A 22543-nucleotide genomic window follows, 5' to 3' on the forward strand; every position below is an offset into this window, starting at 1 on the left:
ATCCAGAACATAGTTTATTTTAGGGAAGGTTCTGTGATCATTTGATAAAAGCTATGTATTCTTTTGGTCATTTAATTTCCAAATATTCAGGAGATATTATAGAATTTTTTTTGGTACTGATTTGAATTTAATTTCTTTTTTTGCTAAGGGATATGGCATGCATGATGACAATTCTTAAGAATTCTTGTTTTTTTTTTTTGTTTTTTATTTTGCTTTTGTTATTTTTTGGTCCTGATATGGTTTATCTTCTGAATGGTGTGTATTACATATGTATTAGGAGAGAATGTCTATTATGTTGTTTTGTCATGAAAGACAAGTTGGTTAATAGTGCTTTTTCATTGCCATCTATTACCTTCCTGATTCTCTGGGTTCTTGGTAAATTGACTCCTTTGTCATTATGTTTTGGTGCCCTTTATTCCTGCTAATATTTAGTTTTCTTTAGTCTGCTTTATCGGTATATTTAAACCAGTTTAGTTTTGATCAGCGTTTGCATGGTATATTGTTGTCCATCCTTTCACTTGGCATAGATATGTCTTTATATTTAAAATCATTTTTTCTTTTTGTAGACAGGAAGCATATGGTGGTGTCTGGCTTTCTTACCCAATATGAACAGTCTTTATCTTTTATTTGTTGAATGAACCATTTATATTTAATAGAATTATTAATCTCATTTTCTCAAAGTGGTCTTTTTACAGTTTGTAGTTTGTATTACCATATTTAAAACTCCAGACAATACATTTGTTTGGTAGTTTTTTAGATCATTTTATTTTGTAATATTCATCTCTCTCATTTTAATCTATTTGAATGACTTAATTTCTTTTTTATCTCCAAATGGTTAATTTAATGCCATTTAAAAACTATTGCTTTGTACAATAGTAGAAACATTAGATTGGCAACAGACCTATCCACAGAGACCTGGCAGGCCAGAAAGGACTGGAATGATATATTCAGAGCACTAAACGAGAAAAATATGTAGCCAAGAATACATTATCCAGCTAGGCTGTCATTGAAAATAGAAAGAAAGATAAAAAGCTTCCAGGACAAACAAAAACTAAAGGAATTCGCAAACACAAAATCACCCTACAAGAAATAATGAAAGGGGTCGTCTAAACAAAGGGAGAGCCTAAATATAACATAGACCAGAGAGGAACACAGACAATATACAGTAACAGTCACCTTACAGGCAATACAATGGCACTAAATTCATATCTTTCAATAGTTACCCTGAATGTAAGTGGGCTAAATGCCCCAATCAAAAGACACAGGCTATCAGATTATGCTGTCTGCAAGAGACTCATTTTAGAGACAAAGACACCTCCAGATTGAAAGTGAGGGGGTAGAAAACCATTTACCATGCTAATGGACACCAAAAGAAAGCTGGGGTGGTGATCCTTATATCAGAGAAATTAGATTTTAAACCAAAGACTGTAATAAGAGATGAGAAGGACACTATATCATACTTAATCTATCCAACAGGAAGATCTAAAATTGTAAATATCTATGCTTGTAAGATGGAAGCAGCCAATTATATAAGGCAGTTAATAACAAAAGCAAAGAAACACATTGACAACAATACAATAGTAGTGGGGGAATTTAACACCCCCCTGACTGAAATGGACAGATCATCTAAGCAAAAGATCAACAAGGAAATAAAGACTAAATGGCACACTGGACCAAATGGACTTCACAGATATATTCAGAACATTCTATCCCAAAGCAACAGAATACACATTCTTCTCTAGTGCCCATGGAACATTCTCTATGATAGACCACATCCTAGGTCACAAATGAGGTCTCAACTGGTACCAAAAGATTGGGATTATTCCCTGCTTATTTTTGGACCACAATGCTATGAAACTAGACCTCAATAACGAGAGGAAAGTCAGAAAGAACTCAAATACATGGAGGTTAAAGAGCATCCTGCTAAAGAATGAATGGGTCAACCAGGAAATTAAAGAAAAATTAAAAAAATTCATGGAAACAAATGAAAATGAAAACACAACTGTTCAAAATCTTTGGGGTACAGCAAAGGCAGTCCTAAGAGGAAAGTATATAGCAAGACAAGCCTTTCTCAAGAAACAAGAAAGGTCTCAAATACACAACCTAACCCTATACCTAAAGGTATAGGGTTATATAAAGGAGTTATATATAGGGTTATATAAAGGAGTTATATATATATAAAGGAGCTGGAGAAAGAATAGCAAATAAAGCCTAAGCCCAGCAGGAGAAGAGAAATAATAAAGATCAGAGCAGAAACCAATGAAATAGAAACCAAAAGAACAGTAGAACACATCAACAAAACTAGGAGCTGGTTCTTTGAAAGAATTAACAAGACTGATAACCTCCTGGCCAGACTTATCAAAAAGAAAAGAGAAATGACCCAAATAAATAAAATCATGAATGAAAGAGGAGAGATCACAACCAACACCAAAGAAATACAAACAATTATAAGAACATATGATGAGCAACTGTATGTCAACAAATTAGATAATCTGGAAGAAATGGATGCATTCCTAGAGATGTATCAACTACCAAAACTGAACCAGGAAGAAATAGGAAACCTGAACAGATCTTTAACCACTAAGGAAATTGAAGCAGTCATCAAAAATCTCCCAACAAACAAGAGCCCAGGGCCAGATGGCTTGTCCGGGGAATTCTACCAAACATTTCAAGAAGAATTAATACCTATTCTTCTGAAACTGTTCCAAAAAAATATAAATGGAAGGAAAAGTTCCAAACTCATTATATGAGGCCAGTATTACCTTGATCCCCAAATCAGACAAAGACCCCATCAAAAAGGAAAATTACAGACCAATATCCCTGATGAACATGGATGCACAATTCTCACCAAAATACTAGCCAGTAGGATCAAAAGTACATTAAAAAGATTATTCACCACGACCAAGTGGGATTTATCCCTGGGCTGCAAGGTTGGTTCAACATCCGCAAATCAGTCAATGTGGTACAATACATTAACAAAAGAAAGAACAAGAATCATATGATCCTCTCAATAGATGCAGAAAAAGCATTTGACAAAGTACAGCATCCTTTCTTGACCAAAACTCTTCAGAGTATAGGGATAGAGGGTACATACCTAAATATCATAAAAGCCATCTAAAAAACATACAACAAATATCATTCTCAATGGGGAAAAACTGAGAGCTTTCCCCCTAACGTCAGGAACGCAGCAGGGATGTCCAGTATCACCACTGCACAAAGAAGAAGTCAAACTCTCACTGTTTGCAGATGATATGATACTTTATGTGGAAAACCCAAAAGACTCTACCCCAAAACTGGTAGAACTCATACAGGAATTCAGAAAAAAGGCAGGATATAAAATTAATGCACAGAAATCAGTGGCATTCCTATACTCCAACAACAAAATGGAAAAAAGAGAGATTAAGGAGTCGATCTCATTTACAATTGCACCCAAAACCGTAAGATATCTAGGATAAATCTAACCAAAGAGGCAAAGAATCTGTACTCAAAAAACTATAAAATACTCATGAAAGAAATTGAGGAAGACACAAAGAAATGGAAAAACATTGGATGCTCATGGATTGGAAGAACAAATATTGTGAAGATATCAATGCTACCTAGAGCAATCTACACATTTAACACAATCCCTATAAAAATACCATCCACTTTTTTCAAAAAAATGGAACAAATAATCCTCAAATTTGTTTGGAACCAGAAAAGACCCCAAATAGCCAGAGGAATGTTGAAAAAGAAAAGCAAAGCTGGTAGCCTCACAATTCTGGGCTTCAAGCTCTATTACAAAGCCATAATCATCAAGACAGTATGGTATTGGCACAAAAAGAGACACGTAGATCGTGGAACAGAATAGAGAGCCCAGAAATGGACCCTCAACTCTATGGTCAACCAATCTTCGACAAAGCAGGAAAGAATGTCCAATGGCAAAAAGACAGTCTTTTCAACAAATGGTGTTGGGAAAATTGGACAACCACATACAGAAGAATGAAACTGTACCATTCCCTTACACCACACACAAAAATAAACTCGAAATGGTTGAAAGACCTAAATATAAGACAAGAGTCCATCAAAATCCTAAAGGAGAACACAGGGAGCAACCTCTTCGACCTCAGCTGCAGCAACTTTTTCCTGGAAACATTGCCAAAGGCAGAGGAAGCAAGGGCATAAATGAACTATTGGGACTTCATCAAGATAAAAAGCTTCTACACAGCAAAGGAAATAGTCAACAAAACCAAAAGACAACTGACAGAATGTGAGAAGATATTTGCAAATGACATATCAGATAAAGGGCTAGTATCCAAAATCTATAAAGAACTTGTCAAACTCAACACCCAAAGGACAAATGATCCAATCAAGAAATGGGCAGAAGACATGAACAGACATTTTTCCAAAGAAGACATCCAAATGGCCAAAAGACACATGAAAAAGTGCTCAACATCACTCGGCATCAGCGAAATCCAAATCAAAACCTCAGTGAGATACCACCTCACACCAGTCAGAATGGCTCAAATTAACAAGTCAGGAAACGACAGATGTTGGTGGGGATGTGCAGAAAGGGGAACCCACCTACACTGTTGGGAATGCAAGCTGGTGCAGATAGTCTGGAAAACAGTATGGAGGTTCCTCAAAAAGTTGAAAATAGAGCTACCCCATGACCCAGCAATTGCACTCCTGGGTATTTACCCCGAAGATACAAGTGTAGGGATCTGAAGGGGTACGTGCACCCTGATGTTTATAGCAGCAATGTCCACAATAGCCAAACTATGGAAAGAGCCAAGATGTCCATCAATAGATGAATGGATAAAGAAGATGTAGTCCATATATATAATGGATTATTACTCAGATATCAGCAAGGATGAATACCAAACTTTTACATCGAAATGGTTGGGACTAGAAGAGATTATGCTAAGTGAAATAAGTCAAGGAGAGAAAGACATGTATCATATCTCACTGATATAGGGAATTAATCTCAGGAAACAAGCTGAGGGTTGCTGGAGTGGTGAGGAGGGGTGGGATGGGTGGCTGGGTGATAGACATTAGGGAGAGTATGTGCTAATGTGAGCGCTGTGAACTGTGTAAGACTGTTGAATCACAGACCTGTACATCTGAAACAAATAATATATTGTTTGTTCAAAAAAAAAAGAAGATAGTAAGAAGGGAAAAATGAAGGGGGGAATCGGAGGGGGAGATGAACCATGAGAGACTATGTACTCTGAGAAACAAACTGAGGGTTCTAGATGGGAGGAGGGTGGGGGTGTTAGCCTGGTGATGGGTATTAAAGAGGGCACATACTGAATGGAGCACTGGGTGCTATACACAAATAATAAATCATGGAACACTACATCAAAAATTAATGATGTAATGTATGGTGATTAACATAACTTAATAAAATAACATTAAAAAAAGTAAAACAAACAAACAAAAAACACCACTATTGCTTTGTTAGAGATACCAGATCTCTCGTCTTCTAGGATATTCAAAATTTGAAATTGGTTCAGTCTAAATGTTTAAATTGTTCCTCACTTCTTGGTCTTTCTGATGAGTGGAGCTAGAACTAAAGGCTTGAATGGATTCAGGTTTAGCTTTTAGTAGCAAGAGTTTTTTATATGTTAATGAGTACTTCCTATTACATCACAGTAGAGGTACAAATTGATGCTAAGTTTGAATTGTAGGTTCAGACTGTGTCAGGCTTATTTCTCCATGATAAAGTTCTCCATTAACCTTAACCCAGTATCAGTAACCACTAGTTATATTGCTTACATCCGTTATGTCCTGAGGAGTTTTCAAATGGTGATATTTTAATTCTAATATTTCTCCTCTTATTGGCCAGCATTCTTCTTTAAAAAGGGATTTTGCTCATATTTTATGACTGCCTCTGAAAGAAAGTGCATACAGGAAAAACAAAAAGCATTCCTTTTTTTAAATAAAGATTTTATTTATTTGAGAGAGTGAGCAAGTGAGAGAGAGAGAGAGAGAGAGAGAGCACAAGCAGGAGAGTGAGAAGGTAGGGAAAGCAGGCTCCCAGTGAGCAGGGAGCCTGATGTGGGCTCGATCCCAGGACGCTGTGTATTATGGGCCCTGAGCCCAAGGCAGACACTTAATTGAGCCACCCAGGTGCCCCGACAAGATGGATTCTTAATTCTTTCACTTTATTTAGCAGATTTCAGAGTAATTATTTGGTGCCCAGGTAGTTTCGAGCAGTAACCAGTGGGTTTAGTATCTCATCTATTGGATATATTTTAATTCACTGTACTCATTTGTTCTTTTTGCTGTACAATGACTCACCTTAGTCTAGTGAGAACCCTTCCTGTGTCCTTTTGACAAGGCAATTTTAGTGTTTAAGAATTTCCTTGCTTTCTGACACTACAAAATGTCCAAGCCTCACGTTTTACATCCTCTGCACTGTGCCTGGAATTAAGCATTTTTTCTCAAGAGCACTGATTTCCTTTAGTTATGAATGGTTTCATAACCTGAACATCGATTTCCATATTGGCACTAGATTTTCTTGGTTCTAGACCTTTTCAGTGGATAGGGTTAGAAATAAATATAAAATGTGACTTTTCATATTGATTTTTTTATATTGATATTTTTAGTTCACAGTTTTTATTTAACTTATTTAATTTCTAGTATGCCAAATCTTAGTTCATGAATCTATTTCAGTATTCCTTATTTGTTTTATCCTACAGTATACCTATATAATTTTAAAGTAATAATAATACTATCACCAATAAAATATGACTCCTAGTCAATGCAGCTTAATATTTCTTTGTGGTTCTTTATGCCTTTAGAGTATATTCCAGTAGAGATTTACAATGAGGGCAATTATGTTTTAAATTCACTTAAATTATCCATCTGTCATGTTGTTATGTCACCAATTTTATGTAAGTTATATTCAATTTTTGGTTTGTCTTCAAATTTTAGGAATTGCTTTCTTTTTCACTTTTTGTTTTGTTAGGTATACAGTACACCATCTGCACTGTCTTCCACATTTCTTGCTTTCCAAATTCTAACTCCTTTCATTCCTTTCTATTGTTGAGTTGCAGTGGTGTTACACCCAGTATAATATCAAATATAATGGTTGGGGTAGGTGAAATTTCCCTCAGTTTGTAATTTGGTAATATTTCAAAAAGTCAAGAATGGTGTTGTTTTTCCAGCAGTTATTGAGATGTTTACCCTATTTTTTCCTTAAATTTATAAATGTGATTATCTACATTGCAGGGTTTTATTGTATGGGATTTTTATAGCATTTCTGCATTGATTTTCATAAATTAAAATAGTCTATAGATTCTGTTTTTGTGCAATACTTTTAGGTTTTGATATCAGTTTATAAATGGAGCCTTATGAGACCACCCTTTAACAATCCCTACCCCCAGCCACTCCTCATCTCTCTGTTAGACTTACTGTTTTCTCTATGGTAGCACTTTTGACCAGCTAACATACTATACATTTCACTTTTAAAATTTTGTTTCATTACCCGTTCTTCCACTAGGATGTAAGTTCATTGCTGGATTCTTAGCAGTTATGTTAGTGCTGGGCATGGTAAATAATTGAATGAATACTTTATGGAGAGAATTAGGAATCTGACTTTTTATAATAATGCATTTTCAGCAATGTCCACAATAGTCAAACTGTGGGAAGAGCCAAGATGTCCATCGACAGATGAATGGATAAAGAAGATGTGGCATATATATACAATGGAATATTATGCAGTCATCAAAAGGAATGAAATCTTGCCATTTGCAATGACGTGGATGGAACTGGAGGGTATTATGCTGAGCGAAATAAGTCAATCAGAGAAAGACATGTATCATATGACCTCACTGATATGAGGAATTCTTAATCTCAGGAAACAAACTGAGAGTTGCTGGAGTGGTGGGGGGTGGGAGGGATGGGGTGGCTGGGTGCTAGACACTGGGGAGGGTATGTGCTATGGTGAGCGCTGTGAATTGTGTAAGACTATTGAATCACAGACTTGTACCTCTGAAACAAATAATACATTATGTGTTAAAAAAAAAAAAGAAGAAGATAGCAGGAGGGGAAGAATGAAGGGGGGGAAATCGGAGGGGGAGACGAACCATGAGAGACTATGGACTCTGAGAAACAAACTGAGGGTTCTAGAGGGGAGGGGAGTGGGGGGATGGGTTAGCCTGGTGATGGGTATTAAAGAGGGCACATTCTGCATGGAGCACTGGGTGTCATATACAAACAATGAATCATGGAACACTACATCAAAAACTAATGATGTTATGGTGATTAACATAACATAATAATAATAAAAAATTTAATTAAAAAATAATGCATTTTCTTAAGCAGTTTAGGTAGCATTGGGTGCTATTTTATTTGGAAATTTTGTAAGGAAAATTACACCTAACATTTATTGTTTATAATTTTTTTGAAATTTTTGTAAGCACATTATGTGTGTTTATCCATTTGTTCCTCAAATGACACTATGATGTTGATACTATAATTGGACATGTTTATGGTTGTATAGTTCATGGGGGTTAAGTAGCTTCCCCATGGCCACCACCCTGAGAGAGTGTCAATGCGAAAATCAATTCCTGGACTCTAGCCTGGGTTATTAATCACAGCTCTACAGCCGCTTCTTTGGTGGAATTCTCCCACAAAAGCATCTCAGGTTGGTATTTCCTTGATCATTAGTTTTTCATCCACTTTATTTATTTCTCTCAAAGACATCAATCCATTGATATTTCTTTCTCTGCCATTGTTAGTCCAGGTAAATTATATTTCCTTAGATAATTGTCCATTTCACTCAGGTCCTCAACATTATTTGCATAAATTGAGTAATTAGTATCTGGTGATTCATTTTTTTTTGCTGTGCCTGGAGTTATATCTTATTTATAATTTTTTAATTTAAAAGCATGGTAAGTTTGGCATAATTTCAGATTTATGCAGCCCTGTTTATTCCAAAATCTGAATGAGAAGTTTAGAAAGGGTCAAGGGTTTTACAAATTTGTACAGCCCAGGTTTTATCTTTCTCTAGTTTCAACTGACGTTTGCCCCCAAGGAGTCAACTGTCCTCCTGAACACAGTAAAATAATAGGACAGGCAGTGGTACCATGCAGTTTGTGAGTGCTAGCACTTCTAGCAGAGATGTTGGCCAGAGAAGAGACAGGAGCACTGCAGGTATTCAGAATTAGCCCCTATCCTCACCTCCCACAGTGGAAGCAGACACATTATGCTGACAGTTGCGAGAATTTATCCTATAATTTTGCTTTTTTGTCTTAAAGATTCTATTTATTTATTTATTATTTACTTATTTATTATCAATTAATTAATTAATTTTGGGGAGGGGCAGAGGGAGAGGGAGAAGGAGAATCCCAAGCAGACTCCACATTGAGCACAGAGGCTGAGGCAGTGTTTGATCCCATGACCTTGAGATCATGACCTCAGATGAAATCAAGAGTTGGACACCCTACCAATTGAGCCATGAAGATGCCCTTGATTCTGCTCTTTGGCTAGGATTCATGTCTTTTCTTCACTACCAGTCCTGGAGTGGGGGGGTCAGGTGTCAGAGGTAGTCTTGAACATTACTATTCTCACTGTATGTTGTATTTCTGTTATGACATAAAAGCATCACATAAAGAGGAGGAAAATTCTACTTTTAAAACCATCCTGGAATAAGTAAGGTAGTTTTAGCATTTCTTTATTCAGCATCATACTGATTTTGGATTTAAGACTTAAACTTTTATTGTGTGTTAGAAAAAATCCATCTATCCTCATAATATAACAATACATTTTGTCGGGTTTGGCCAGCAAACCCTGAGGTAGCAAATGAAAAGATACTCCAGACACCATACTAGGAGAAAGGAGAGGGCCTGGGGAACAGACTCTGCCTCCACTTCTATTGTGAATGCTATCAACACAACAAGGGAATAAGAAAGACAAGAAGGAATGTGAAGCTGTAATAATCAAGACAGTGGCATTTGGAGTATCCTGTGAATAGAACAAGCTGTGCTCCTGATGAGCATGTAGACAGGGAGTGCCTGGACTGTGTGAACTACAGAGATAAAAGTTTTTCTCCTAAGTCAGGCATTTACTCTCTGGATGAGTGCATTGAGCCACAACAAGGATCTGGTTGTGTTCAGCCCAGAGACCTTAAAAGGCGCCAAGTTTTCAGGACACTCCTTCTTTGCTTTTCAACTAGTCTCATCCAGGGACATATGTTTACTAAATATTATCTAGGCAAGCACTAGAATTCCCACAACATTTTTAGAAAGTGAGATAGAATTAGTTAACTATATTTAAGAGCCTATAAATACAATCATGTTTTTTTTTTCTATGACCTATATTCATGCAATATAGATAAATTTAAAAATATGTGATTATCATTGTACTGGGAAGGTTCATTCTGAACAAGAAGGGGAAAAAGGGTCTAGATTTACCCTTCTGCCTAAAACATCAAACAAGCCAGAAAAATATATGAAATACTGGTTTTCAAGACTACACATCATTTTTTTTTTTAATTTTATTATGTTATGTTAGTCACCATACAATACATCATTAGTTTTTGATGTAGTGATCCACGATTCATTGTTCTCATGTAACACCCAGTGCTCCATGCAATATGTGCCCTCCTTAATACCCATCACTGGGTTAACCCATCTCCCCACCCCTCTCCCCTCTAAAACCCTCAGATTGTTTCTCAGAGTCCATAGTCTCTCATGGTTCATCTCTCCTTCCGATTACCCCCCTCCATTTTTCCCTTCCTTCTCCTAATGTCCTCCACGCTATTCCTTATGTTCCACAAAATAAGTGAAACCATATGATAATTGACTTTCTCTGCTTGACTTATTTCACTTAGCATAATCTCCTCCAGTCCCATCCATGTTGATGTAAAAGTTGGGTATTCATCCTTTCTGATGGCTGAGTAATATTCCATTGTATATATGGACCACATCTTCTTTATCCATTCATCTGTTGAAGGGCATCTCAGCTCTTTTCACAATTTGGCTATTGCGGACATTGCTACTATGAACATTGGGGTGCATATGGCCCTTCTTTTCACTACATCTGTGTCTTTGGGGTAAATACCCAGGAGTGCAATTGCTGGGTCATTGGGTAACTCTATTTTTAATTTTTTGAGGCACCTCCACACTGTTTTCCAAAGTGCCTGTACCAACTTGCATTCCCACCAACAGTGTAAGAGGGTTCCCCTTTCTCCACAACCTCTCCAACATTTGTTGTTTCTTGCCCTGTCCATTTTTGCCATTCTAACTGGTGGTAAGGGGGTATCTCAATGTGGTTTTGACTTGAATTTCCCTGATGGCTAATGATGATGATGATTTTTTTCATGTGTCCATTAGCCATTTGTATGTCTTCTTTAGAGAAGTGTCTGTTCATGTCTTCTGCCCATTTTTTGACTTGATTATTTGTTTTTTGGGTGTTGAGTTTGAGAAGTTCTTTATAGATCTTGGATACCAGCCCTTTATCTGTAGTGTCATTTGCAAATATCTTCTCCTATTCTGTGGATTGCCTCCTTGTTTTGTTGACTGTTTCCTTTGCTGTTTAGAAGCTTTTTATCTTATGAAGTTCAAAAATCAAAACCACATTGAGATACACCCTTACACCAGTTAGAATGGCAAAAATTGACAAGGCAAGAAACAACAAATGTTGGAGAGGTTGTAGAGAAAGGGGAACCCTTTTACACTGTTGGTGGGAATGCAAGTTGGTACAGTCACTTTGGAAATCAGTGTGGAGGTGCCTCAAAAATGTTGAAAATAGAGCTAACCTATGACCCAGTAATTGCACTACTCCGTATTTACCTCAAAAATACAGATATAGTGAAAAGAGGGGCACATGTCCTCCAATGTTCATAGCACAATAGCCAAACTATGGAAAGAGCTGAGATACCCTTCAGGAGATGAATAGATAAAGAAGATGTGGTCCATATATACAATGGAATATTACTCAGCCATTGGACAAAATGAATACCCAACTTTTGCATCAACATAGATGAGACTGGAAGAGATTATGCTAAGTGAAATAAGTCAAGGAGAGAAAGTCAATTATTATATGATTTTACCTATTTGTAGAACAGAAGGAATATCATGGAGGACCTTAGGAGAAGGAAGGGAAAAATGAAGGGGGGAAAATCAGAAGGGGAGACCAACCATGAGAGATTATGGACTCTGAGAAACAAACTGAGGATTTTAGAGGGGAGGGATGGGGGAATGGGTTAGCCCAGTGATGTGTATTAAGGAGGGCACGTATTGCATGGAGCACTGGGTGTTAGTTACATGCCAACAATGAATCTTGGAAAACTACATCAAAAACTAATGATGTACTGTAGGGTGACTAGCATAACATAATAAAAAAAATAAATGCGGTTTCAAATTCCTTAAAAAAATAAAAGGTTTCATGCTGTGACACAGACAGGGATATATAGGAAATCCTTGTAGACCTTCTGAGTTGACGACATGGAACTGAGAGTCCTATAGCAAGGCACAAAGGGAGCTAGAGTTCGGAGGGTGATATTCTAGAGAGGATAGAGCTGCCAAAGCAGAGAGACAGGGACAGAGAGAGAGAGAGAAGGGAGGGGGCTTGAGAGGGAAGGAGAGCGAGGAGGTGATGAGTAAAGAAGATAAGGGAGGAGAGTGGGGGAGGGAGAAGGGAGAGGTACAAGGAGAGAGAGAAGGAAACAGAGGAAGGGAGGAGGATGGAGGAGGAAGAAGGAGAGGGGCGAGGAGGTAAGGGACAGAGAAAGGGAAGGGGAGAGAGAGAGAGAGAGGCAGGGTAAGGAAGAGAGGGGGGAAAGGGAAGAGAATAAGAGAGACAGAGTATGAGACAGGACTTGAGAAAAAGCATGAGAGAGAATGAGTGGGACTATGTGGGAGACAATGAGAGAGAGAGAGAAGGAAAGAATCAATGCTGAAAGGCTTCAAGGATCCTCCTAGATTGTTCATCAGAGTAGGGATCAGTGTGTGCATGTGCTTTTGGGGAAACTACTTGAGTCTGGGTGGAGATTTACCAGGATGCATTAAGGATGAGTGCCCAGTGCTCCCTGGGCCAGGCACAGTGCCTCTTTCCCCAGCTGGACAACCTGGGCAGGTTCTGGTTCAAAGGGCAGGACACTGGCTGAGGACTTAGGAAGATCTTGCCTCAGTAGTGGGACATAATTAGCCTTACACTGAGCACTGTTCCAAACCTGCCTAATAAGCCATAACAGTAAGAATAAAGAAAAAAATCCCCAAGGAAAACATCCAAGAGAAAGTAATGTTTTGTTTAGAATTTTATCTCTCCTAACATGAGAGATTGGTCTGATTGTTGTTCTTGTGATGCTCTTGTTTCATTCTGGTTTAAGTTATACTGGGTGCATAAAATGAGTCAGGAAGTATTTTAAATTCCCCCCATCCCTGAGCTGCTTATTTATGATTGGTACTACATTTTGATTAATTTTTATTCAGTATCATTGATAATGTTATATAGTGGAATTTTGTTTAAAATAGTAAATGATTTATTTACTTAAAAGTATTAGGTAATTCCAGGTTTTATTATTTTTCTGTGTCTCTTCAGAAAGCTGTGTCTTTCATAGCAGAGCTCCACTTTCTAAATGGGCAAGTATACTGTCATAAATTCATTGGTGATATTCTTTTATTATCTTTTTCAGATCTGTAGACTACATTGATAACACCCTCTTCATTCTTGATTCTGATCTTTTGTTCTTTCTCTTAGCTTTTCTTCATCCATTTTGCTAGGAACATTAATTTTATGAATCTTTCAAAGAACCAATTCCTAGATTTATGTATTTTCTCTATTTTTGAATAAAATTCAATTTAAATGATTTCTGTCTTTTATTTACTACTTCCTTTCTACAGTGTTCTCTGGGTTTATTTTGTTTTACTGTTTTCAACTTTTTGAGATGGAATGTTAGTTCACTTCTTATAATCTATCTTGTTTCCTAATACTTGCAGTTAAAGCTACAAATTTCATTCTACACACTCCTTTAAATAATTGGGAAACACTGTTATATTTGGGTTGAATTCCATTATATATATTCTGTTTGATTTAAGTCATTTGAAATGCATTCCAACTTGTGTTCTGGCCGAGGGTAGTGTCTCTTTTGGTGAACGTTCCTTGAACACTCTGAGATAAGTGGAATCCTCCCACAGTGTTTTCTCCCTCCCCACTCCCATACTAACACAGGTTCTATCTACTTGCTTGTGTGCCATTGTGTTTCACACTCAAGACTCTTCCCCTTAGGGAAGAAGCTTGCTTTGTCTACATTTGAGACAACAATTTAAATGGGTTGTACGAAATTTGCTTTCATGATGTTCTGGAAGTCAGTTCAGGTGTCCATGTGCAAAGATATAACTTAAACCTAACTGAAATAGCTTTGCCTATTTTGAAGTCATGCTTGAAAGAAGAGAGTTTTTACATATTTTATTCTGTCCACACTGGACATTTCTCTTTTGGTGATTCAATCTCAAGTTTTTCTTTGGGGATTCCATGTTCCCCCTCTCTGACACCCAGAGGACATATTTCTTCAATTCCTATTGTACATGGTGATTATCCTGTTGGTATCTCTGGAGATGTAGGTCTACCCTCAAAATTATGATGAAGGTTTCAATGAATTTAATTAGGGAAGAATCACTCTTGGAGATGCACCAATGAAATGACTCAGTAGTGCTTGTTGTCGTTCAAATGCAGATAAAATGTTTACACACCTTTGTCTTGACCTCAGAGAGTATTTGTATCTGTGTTCATATGACTGGCTTTTTCAGAAATCAAATGATGGACTCAGAACATAGTGAAGTATCTATGTGAAGTTATTCTCCATCATTCAGGGAATCCAAGGTTTAACTATGCTTCATGAAGACAAACCAGTATAAATGATTGAGAATTGACTGTCATAAAGGCTATCTCACTATTTTACCTATATTGGCATGAAAAAGAAACCACACAATCTTTATTTAAAGAATTCACAATTTTTTCTCCAATAAAGTTGTGTTTTTTTTAACCTCAAGATATTGGTTTAGCATTTGTTTGTTAGTGCAAATTATGCCAACAATGAAGATTTTGGGTCTCTTTGTTCACAGCCAATATTCAGACTTGTTTAGATTACCGGACATTTGTACTCATTTTGAAAATCCCAGCAATTTAAGAGGTAACCTTTTTCTGAAAGACTGAAATGAATACAACCTTCTGCAAACATGGAAAGCATTGTTCACATGGAAACAGTTCAAGGTCCAGTGATGGTGCATGTGTTTTCTTGGTCTGTGTGCAGAGAGATGGCATCAGCGCACAAAAGAGAAGGGAGAAGGGACTGCAACCCTGGATTGAATGGTGTTTCAGCATGCAGGTAACCCAGGAAGTGTAATCAGATGTAAGATTCCAAAATAGACTTTACATTTTACATGGTGGTGGTGCTGGAATTCAGTCTTTTAAAAGTTCTCCTGCGTGAATCTGATAATCAGCCATATTAGGGATTCTTTATGGTTACTAGAATATATGGGAATTAGCTCAGTTCTGTAATACTCATTTTGGCTATTTTCATATATAAAGATACAGAATAAATATACTTTCTCTAACATCAGTGTTTTTAGAAACTAGTTTCAGGTTTAGGGATATTTTGATGGGCAAGATACTTCTAACTCTACAGATGGTTTCAGTTGATATGTTCTCTGAGCATTGTTTGCTGATCGGTGAAAGTTTAGAGGATGGTGTAGCATCCACAGACTTGAATGAATGATTTTGAAGAAACCAAGGTCACACTTTCATAAGCAAGCAATTACTTCAGTTCTTATGTTTCTGTTCACAGGTGAGCATCACAGCATATGTATATTGCCTATTCCTATAAATGCTTCCTTATATGATTTACCCACTTGCCATTGGTTTCTTTGTATTCTAATTTGCTTAGAGCTCTGTGTCTATTTTGATATTAACTCTGTGTATGTCCTCTGAAGTGTAAATCTTTCCCCCCATCTACATATATCTATTGATGTCATGGTATTTTTTTAAAGTCCTTGAGATGTTTTGATATTGTAAAATATATCAATTTCATTTATTAGTTAAGAGCATTCTAGAAGTTATAAAGCCATCTCTTTTATTAACTGGGAAGTAAACAAAAATCTTGCTTTAGTTTTTCATTAACCTTAATCCATTTAAATTTTTATCTGAGGAATTCGCCATATGTATAATTTTACTAGCTTCCAGTTGAAAAGCTGGTTGTGGCAACCCATCTATTTATTAATGTGTCCTTTTCCCACAATGTCTTTAATGACTTATCTCTGCTTTAGTCTGCAAGACTGCTGAGGTTAGGGAGCTTGTTTTAATCAGCCTTGTATTATAATTTCTGAAAATACTGGAACATAAGAAATTATAACACCTATTTGTTGAAAGAAAAAAGAAATTGTGTTAAGATTTCAGGAAATCACCAGTAATCATTATATTTATAGCTAATTTTGTCTTGAACTGTGAAATAAGGACATGCAAAAGGACATATGGAACACAGAAACAATGTGACTGAGTTTGTCCTCTTGGGGCTCACCCAGAGCCTCCAAGGTCAGAAAATATTATTTGTTGTGTTCTTGATCATCTACATTGTGACAATGGTGGGCAACTTACTCATTGTGGTGACTGTGGTGGTCAGCCCAACCCTGGATACCCCTATGTATTTCTTTCTTGGTTACTTATCATTTTTGGATGCTGTTTATTCTACTACGGTTACTCCAAATATGATTATAGACTTACTCTATGAGGAGAAAACCATTTCCTTCCAAGCTTGCATGTCCCAGCTCTTTATAGGGCACTTATTTGGTGGTGCTGAGATTTTACTCCTGGTGGTCATGGCCTATGACCGCTACGTGGCCATCTGCAAACCCTTGCATTATTTGACGATCATGAATCAACGGGTATGTGTTCTCTTGCTGCTGTTGGCCTGGTTTGGAGGTTTTTTGCATGCTGTAGTTAAACTTCTCTCTGTTTACAACCTTCCCTTCTGTGGTCCCAATGTCATCGACCACTTCATCTGTGACATGTACCCATTATTAAAACTTGCCTGTACTGACACCTACATTATTGGCCTCACTGTGGTTGCCAATGATGGGACAATCTGTGTGTTCATCTTTACAGTCTTACTCATTTCCTATGGGGTTATTCTGCACTCTCTGAAGACCCATAGTCAGGAAGGGAGGCGCAAAGCCTTATCCACCTGTGGCTCTCACATTACAGTGGTGGTCCTCTTCTTTGTCCCCTGCATTTTTATGTATGTGAGACCTCCTTCTACCTTACACATTGATAAATTCTTGACTGTGTTTTACACAGTTATCACCCCTATGTTAAACCCTCTAATCTATACACTGAGAAATGGAGAGATGAAAAATGCCATGAAAAAGCTGTGGACCAGAAGAAAATGAGACCAAGGAGAAATGTGTCACCTTTTTTCAATGAAGAGCTGCTCCATGCAGGAAAGGATTATATATTTGTAGTAAATTTATCTCCAGGTTTAATGAACTTGTGTATGATGAAAGCATTTAAGATGTAAATCTTCCAATGATCAAAATAGATTTCCAAAATTTTCATAAATTGTTAGGAAAATATGTTTGTAGTTTTTGAGTATAAAATGTCTTTGTTGAAACTATAGGTTTATGTTCTATGTGATGAGTTATGCTATAGTCAATACTGTACATTTTTTTCATTACTAGACTATTTTCACATTTTTCTCTCTCACATAATTGTACTTTTTCAGAATTAATAATGCTCATTATATATTTCTGAGAAAAAAATTAAGAAGTGTGACATAAATACTAGGTTTCACTCCTTCCATACAAAGACAGCCCCTATTAATACTTGAAGTATATGTCTTATTTTTGCACTTGCAAGTTATTTAATTATATAATCTTGTTTATTGTTTAGCATATAAGATTGAAAAGGAATGTTGTTTCCAAGTTATAATATTAATCATAAAGAAGTTAAGTGAAGAAAAAAAAATCTGAACAAAAGATGTAGATATAAGCTAGATTTCCTTATTTTTCTGAGTGGGGAATTCTATTATCTCCTCATGTGGAGAAGCTTTGTTTGGTGTTATATTATCATTGATATGATCCATTAATCTTCCCTGATAGTTTAGACTATCGATAATATCTCTGCCATTTTTCAGAGATCTGAAATCCCCCTCTCTACTCTTGCTTACAGTGTTTTATAGTATTCTTTAGGGACCTAGGCCCTTCCTTTCATATGTGAAATTACTATAATGCATAATTCATAAGCTTCAAGTATGCAATACAGAACCCGACACCAGATATTTTGGGTGATATCATTGCTAAGAAAGATGTTGATAATATGGCATGCCATTCTTACCTCTGCTGTTAATGCAATGCAGATTATTAGGCAATTAAGAGGCCATAATATATATTGATTTCTTTAATGGAGACCTCTTTCATAAGCCTCCCTCTCTCTGAATGAGGTTTGAAAGAAAATATTATCTGCCTCTAATTGTGTAGGAAGCATGTGGTCAAAGAAACTCATGGTTTTGCCTCCCTTATTTTGTCTGGATTCATGAGGTGCTCAGGCTATGTGGAATGGAGCCTTTTCATTGGTAAGTAACATTGTATGAAAAGCTTTATATCCCAATTTTTATCCCAGTTATTATTACATGGAGATATCTTATGTCATCTCAAAGTCTTCCCCCAAATGACACTATTCATTAAATGATAATAAACATTTGATTTTATCAAATTTATGTAATTAAGTCATCTTTTGGATGTTGCTATAGATTCGATATATGTGTTTTCCCCAAAATTAATGAGTTAAATCATATATAATACATGGTATTTGGAGGTGGCGTGTTTGGGAGGTGATTTGGTCATGAAGGTAGAGCACTCATGAATGGGACTAGTGTCTCTTTAAAAGGAGATACCACAGGGATGCCTGGGCAGCTCAGTCTGTTAAGTGTCTTCCTTTGGCTCAGGTCCTGATCCCAGGGCCCTGGAATTGAGTCCCTCATGGGGCTCTCTGCTCTGCGAGGGGTCTGCTTCTCCCTCTGCCTGCCATGCTCTCTGCTCGTTCTCTCTCTCTCTTACTCTCTGTCAAATAAATGAATAAAATATTTTAAAAAATAAATAAAAAGAAACACTACAGACCTCACTTGCCTTTTCTGCCATGTAGGGACACAGAATAAAGACAGTAAACTGTGAACTAAGAAGCAGGCTCTCACCAGACATGAAATCTGCAAGTGTCTTGATTTTAGACTTCCCAGTCCCCAGAACTATGAGAAGTAAATGATGTTGAAGCCAGTCCATGGTATTCTGTTATAGCAACCCAAATGGACTTAGATAGACATTTAGTTAATCTCCAAATTTGTATAGTTATTTCATGTGATGAGATAAAAATCCTGGTTAATTGTCTATGTTCATTGGTCTATAAGTTCCCTTGAGGCAGGGAACATTACTTAATTGCTTTTGTACTCTGTATTAGCACAATGTCTGGGACATAGAATCCATTCCATGAACTTTGTCAGTTACTTACATTCTCAAATTCTTGAACTACTGGAGTGAGAATTTTGAGTCTTTTCTTCATTAAATATGTGTTTTTGCAACAAATATTTAGTCTTCTTTGATATTTGCTACAATATGTTGTTTTGTTATAATTATGGGTGTTTTTATATAAAGATGTTATCTTTTAATGTTCCTTTACTTTTTGATTTCTTTTAGCACATCACTTGGAAAATGTCATTCAGTGAATTTATAAATTTTAATATCTTTTTCAAAAATAACTCCCCCAAAAGTTTTCTTTTTAAATGATCTAGGATTTATTTTTGTTTGTGATGAGGACATATCTTAAGTCTGTTTTCCTCTAACAAGAAAAATAATCTGCAAAGGTTATTAATTTCAGTAGTAATTTAAAATTTCTATATGGGGCACCGGGGTGGCTCAGTGGTTAAGTGTCTGCCTTTGGCTCAGGTCATGGTCCCAAGGTCCTGGGATCAAGCCCCACATCGGGCTCCCTGCTCAACGGGAAGCCTGCTTCTTCCTCTCCCACTCCCCCTTCTTGTATTCCCTTTCTCGCTGTGTCTCTCTTTGTCAAGTAATAAAATCTTAAAAAAATTTTTTTCATTTAATATGTCAAATTTTATACAATTAGTATGTTTGATTTGGGGCCCATTTCCCCTCCTCCTCTGTTGCTCCCTTCACCTCCTCCTCCCCCTGCTCCTCCTTTTTCCTTTGGTGTATTTCCCTACCACTAACATTCTACGTCAGTAGTCAAGGATTTTAACATGTATTATTCCCTGTAGGAATAATTGCCCTTAATTACTCAGCCTTTTCAAGTCTCTTGCAATTTCTAAATACTTATTTTTCCTGATAAACTTTGGGATTATTTTGTGAAGTGTGAAACCTTTCCATAAAACTATATTTAGAATTTCATGACCCTTCACATTGATTTTGATGAAAATGGCATGTTTTCATATCTTGTTTTCCTATCCGGAATGAGACATATACAGTGAAGCCTTGATCAATGTCTCAATAAAACTTTGTAATCATTTCCATAGAGTACATAAATCTTGCCTTTTGGTTTTCTTAATTAAAAAGCAGCTTGTCTTATTTACATTTGATTTACATTTTCTTTTTTTTTAATTTAAATTCAGTTAGTCAACATATAGTACATCATTAGTTTCAGATGTATTTATCAGTTGTGTATAACACTCAGTGTTCATCACATCACATGCCTTCCTTAATGCCCATCACCCAGTTACCGCATTCCTCCACCCCTCTCCCCTTCCAGAACCCTCAGTTTGTTCACATTTTCAATGAGCTGATCAGAAAGGGCTCTGTGTATTTTGCTGGCATGAATTACAGCACAGTCCTCAAAGGCATGGGTGTATGATTGTATGCAACTGTTCATTGGCCTACATTTGACAATATACAAGTAGGTATCCGACCACAGAGATCTGTATCTGACCTCATGTAGCTCTGTATAACCACTTTTAGGTACATATTCAATGATCTGTAGGTCTGTATCCAACTTCAAATGTGTGTCTATATGTGGACACACAGAGATCTGTATCTGACAACACAGGGTGAGTATCTGACTACCCATATGAATGTATATATGTATATATAAGTATTTTATATCATCACACACAAGCCTGTATCTGTCTACACACATGGCTATATATTGCCATACACAAATCTTTATCTGACTGCATATAAACTTGTTGAGGACTTGACTGAACAATTCTTCCGTCCCATGTGGCATGGACTGAGATTCCTCTCTGGTATTCAGCTGATTAGGGGTTATTAGGGAGTGTTTAAGATGACTTTACTCATGTGAGCTGTGCCTTGGCAGGGATGGCTAGAAGACTGGGATCTTCTGGCTTCTTCTCCTCTCCATGTAGCCTGTCTCTCCAGTGAGTATGTCAGACTTGTAAAATGGCAGTTCAGGGCTCCCAGAGGGAGGACACAGAAGGGATTGGGCCAGTTAAGATCTCATCCCATCCTGTCATGAGCTTGAAGTTCAGGATCTCAAGTTCTAAATCCAGACTGCTTCTGCACCAAATGGAAAGGCAGTCTGTGGAATGGGAGAAAATATTTGCAAGTCATATATTTTATAAGGGGTTACTATTCAAAATGTATGAAGAACATATACAACTAAATAAGAAAAAACAAATCAAAACAAGAAACTGGGTAAAAAATTGACAAAAGCATAATTTGTTACTTTTTCTCTAGTTCTTTACGGTGTAGAGTTAGTTGGTGAATTCAGGATTTTTCCATTTTTTTGAGTGAGGCTTGGATGGCTATGTATTTCCCCCTTAGGACCGCCTTTGCAGTATCCCATAGGTTTTGGACTGATGTGTTTTCATTCTCACTGGTTTCCATGAATTGTTTAAGTTCTTCTTTGATTTCCTGTTTGACCGAAACATTCTTGAGCAGAGGGCTCTTTAGCTTCCAAGTGTTTGAATTTCTGCCAAATTTTTTCTTGTGATTGAGTTCCAGTTTTAAAGCACTGTGGTCTGAGAATATGAAGGGAATAATCTCAATCTTTTGTTATCAGTTGAGACCTGATTTGTGACACAGTATGAGGTCTATTCTGGAGACAGTTCCATGTGCACTTGAGAAGAATGAGTATTCTGTTGTTTTAAGGTGGAATGTTCTGTATATATCTATGAGGCCCACCTGGTCCAATGTATCATTCAAAGCTCTTGTTTCTTTGTTGGTTTTCTGCTTAGATGATCTGTCTATTGCTGAGACTGGAGTATTGAAGTCTCCTACAGTTGACGTATTGATATCAATATGACTCTTTATTTTGGTTAATAGTTGGCGTATGTAGATGGCTTCTTCCATGTTGAGGGCATAGATATTTACAATTGTTAGATCTTCTTGTTGGATAGACCCTTTAAGAATGATATAGTCTCCTTCTGTGTCTCTAACTGCAGACTTTAGTTTAAAACTCTAATTTGTCTGGTATAAGAATTGATACCCCAGGTTTCTTTTGAGGTCCGCTGGCATGGAAGATGGATCTCTATCCCTTCACTTTCAGTCCGGATGTATCTTTAGGTTCATAATGAGTCTCTTGTAGACAGCATATGGAGGGG

General features: G+C 36.9%; 1 protein-coding gene across 2 annotated transcripts; it reads left to right on the forward strand.

The window, feature by feature from the left end:
* The first annotated feature begins 8488 nt into the window (after window positions 1–8488).
* On the forward strand, window positions 8489–22278 carry LOC113914463 (olfactory receptor 4A15-like). 2 transcript variants are annotated; one of them, XM_027579698.2, is made up of 2 exons: window positions 8489–8499; window positions 16466–17369. In XM_027579698.2, the coding sequence occupies exons 1-2, from the start codon at window positions 8489–8491 to the stop codon at window positions 17367–17369; spliced, it is 915 nt and encodes a 304-aa protein (XP_027435499.1). The 2 variants fall into 2 exon arrangements, with proteins under 2 accessions (XP_027435499.1, XP_027435500.1); XM_027579699.2 differs by lacking the exon at window positions 8489–8499 and adding an exon at window positions 22266–22278 and having other exon boundaries at window positions 16455–17350.
* The last annotated feature ends 265 nt before the right edge of the window (window positions 22279–22543 follow it).

Source organism: Zalophus californianus, chromosome 11 (assembly GCF_009762305.2).
Source record: "Zalophus californianus isolate mZalCal1 chromosome 11, mZalCal1.pri.v2, whole genome shotgun sequence".
Lineage (NCBI taxonomy): Eukaryota > Metazoa > Chordata > Mammalia > Carnivora > Otariidae > Zalophus > Zalophus californianus.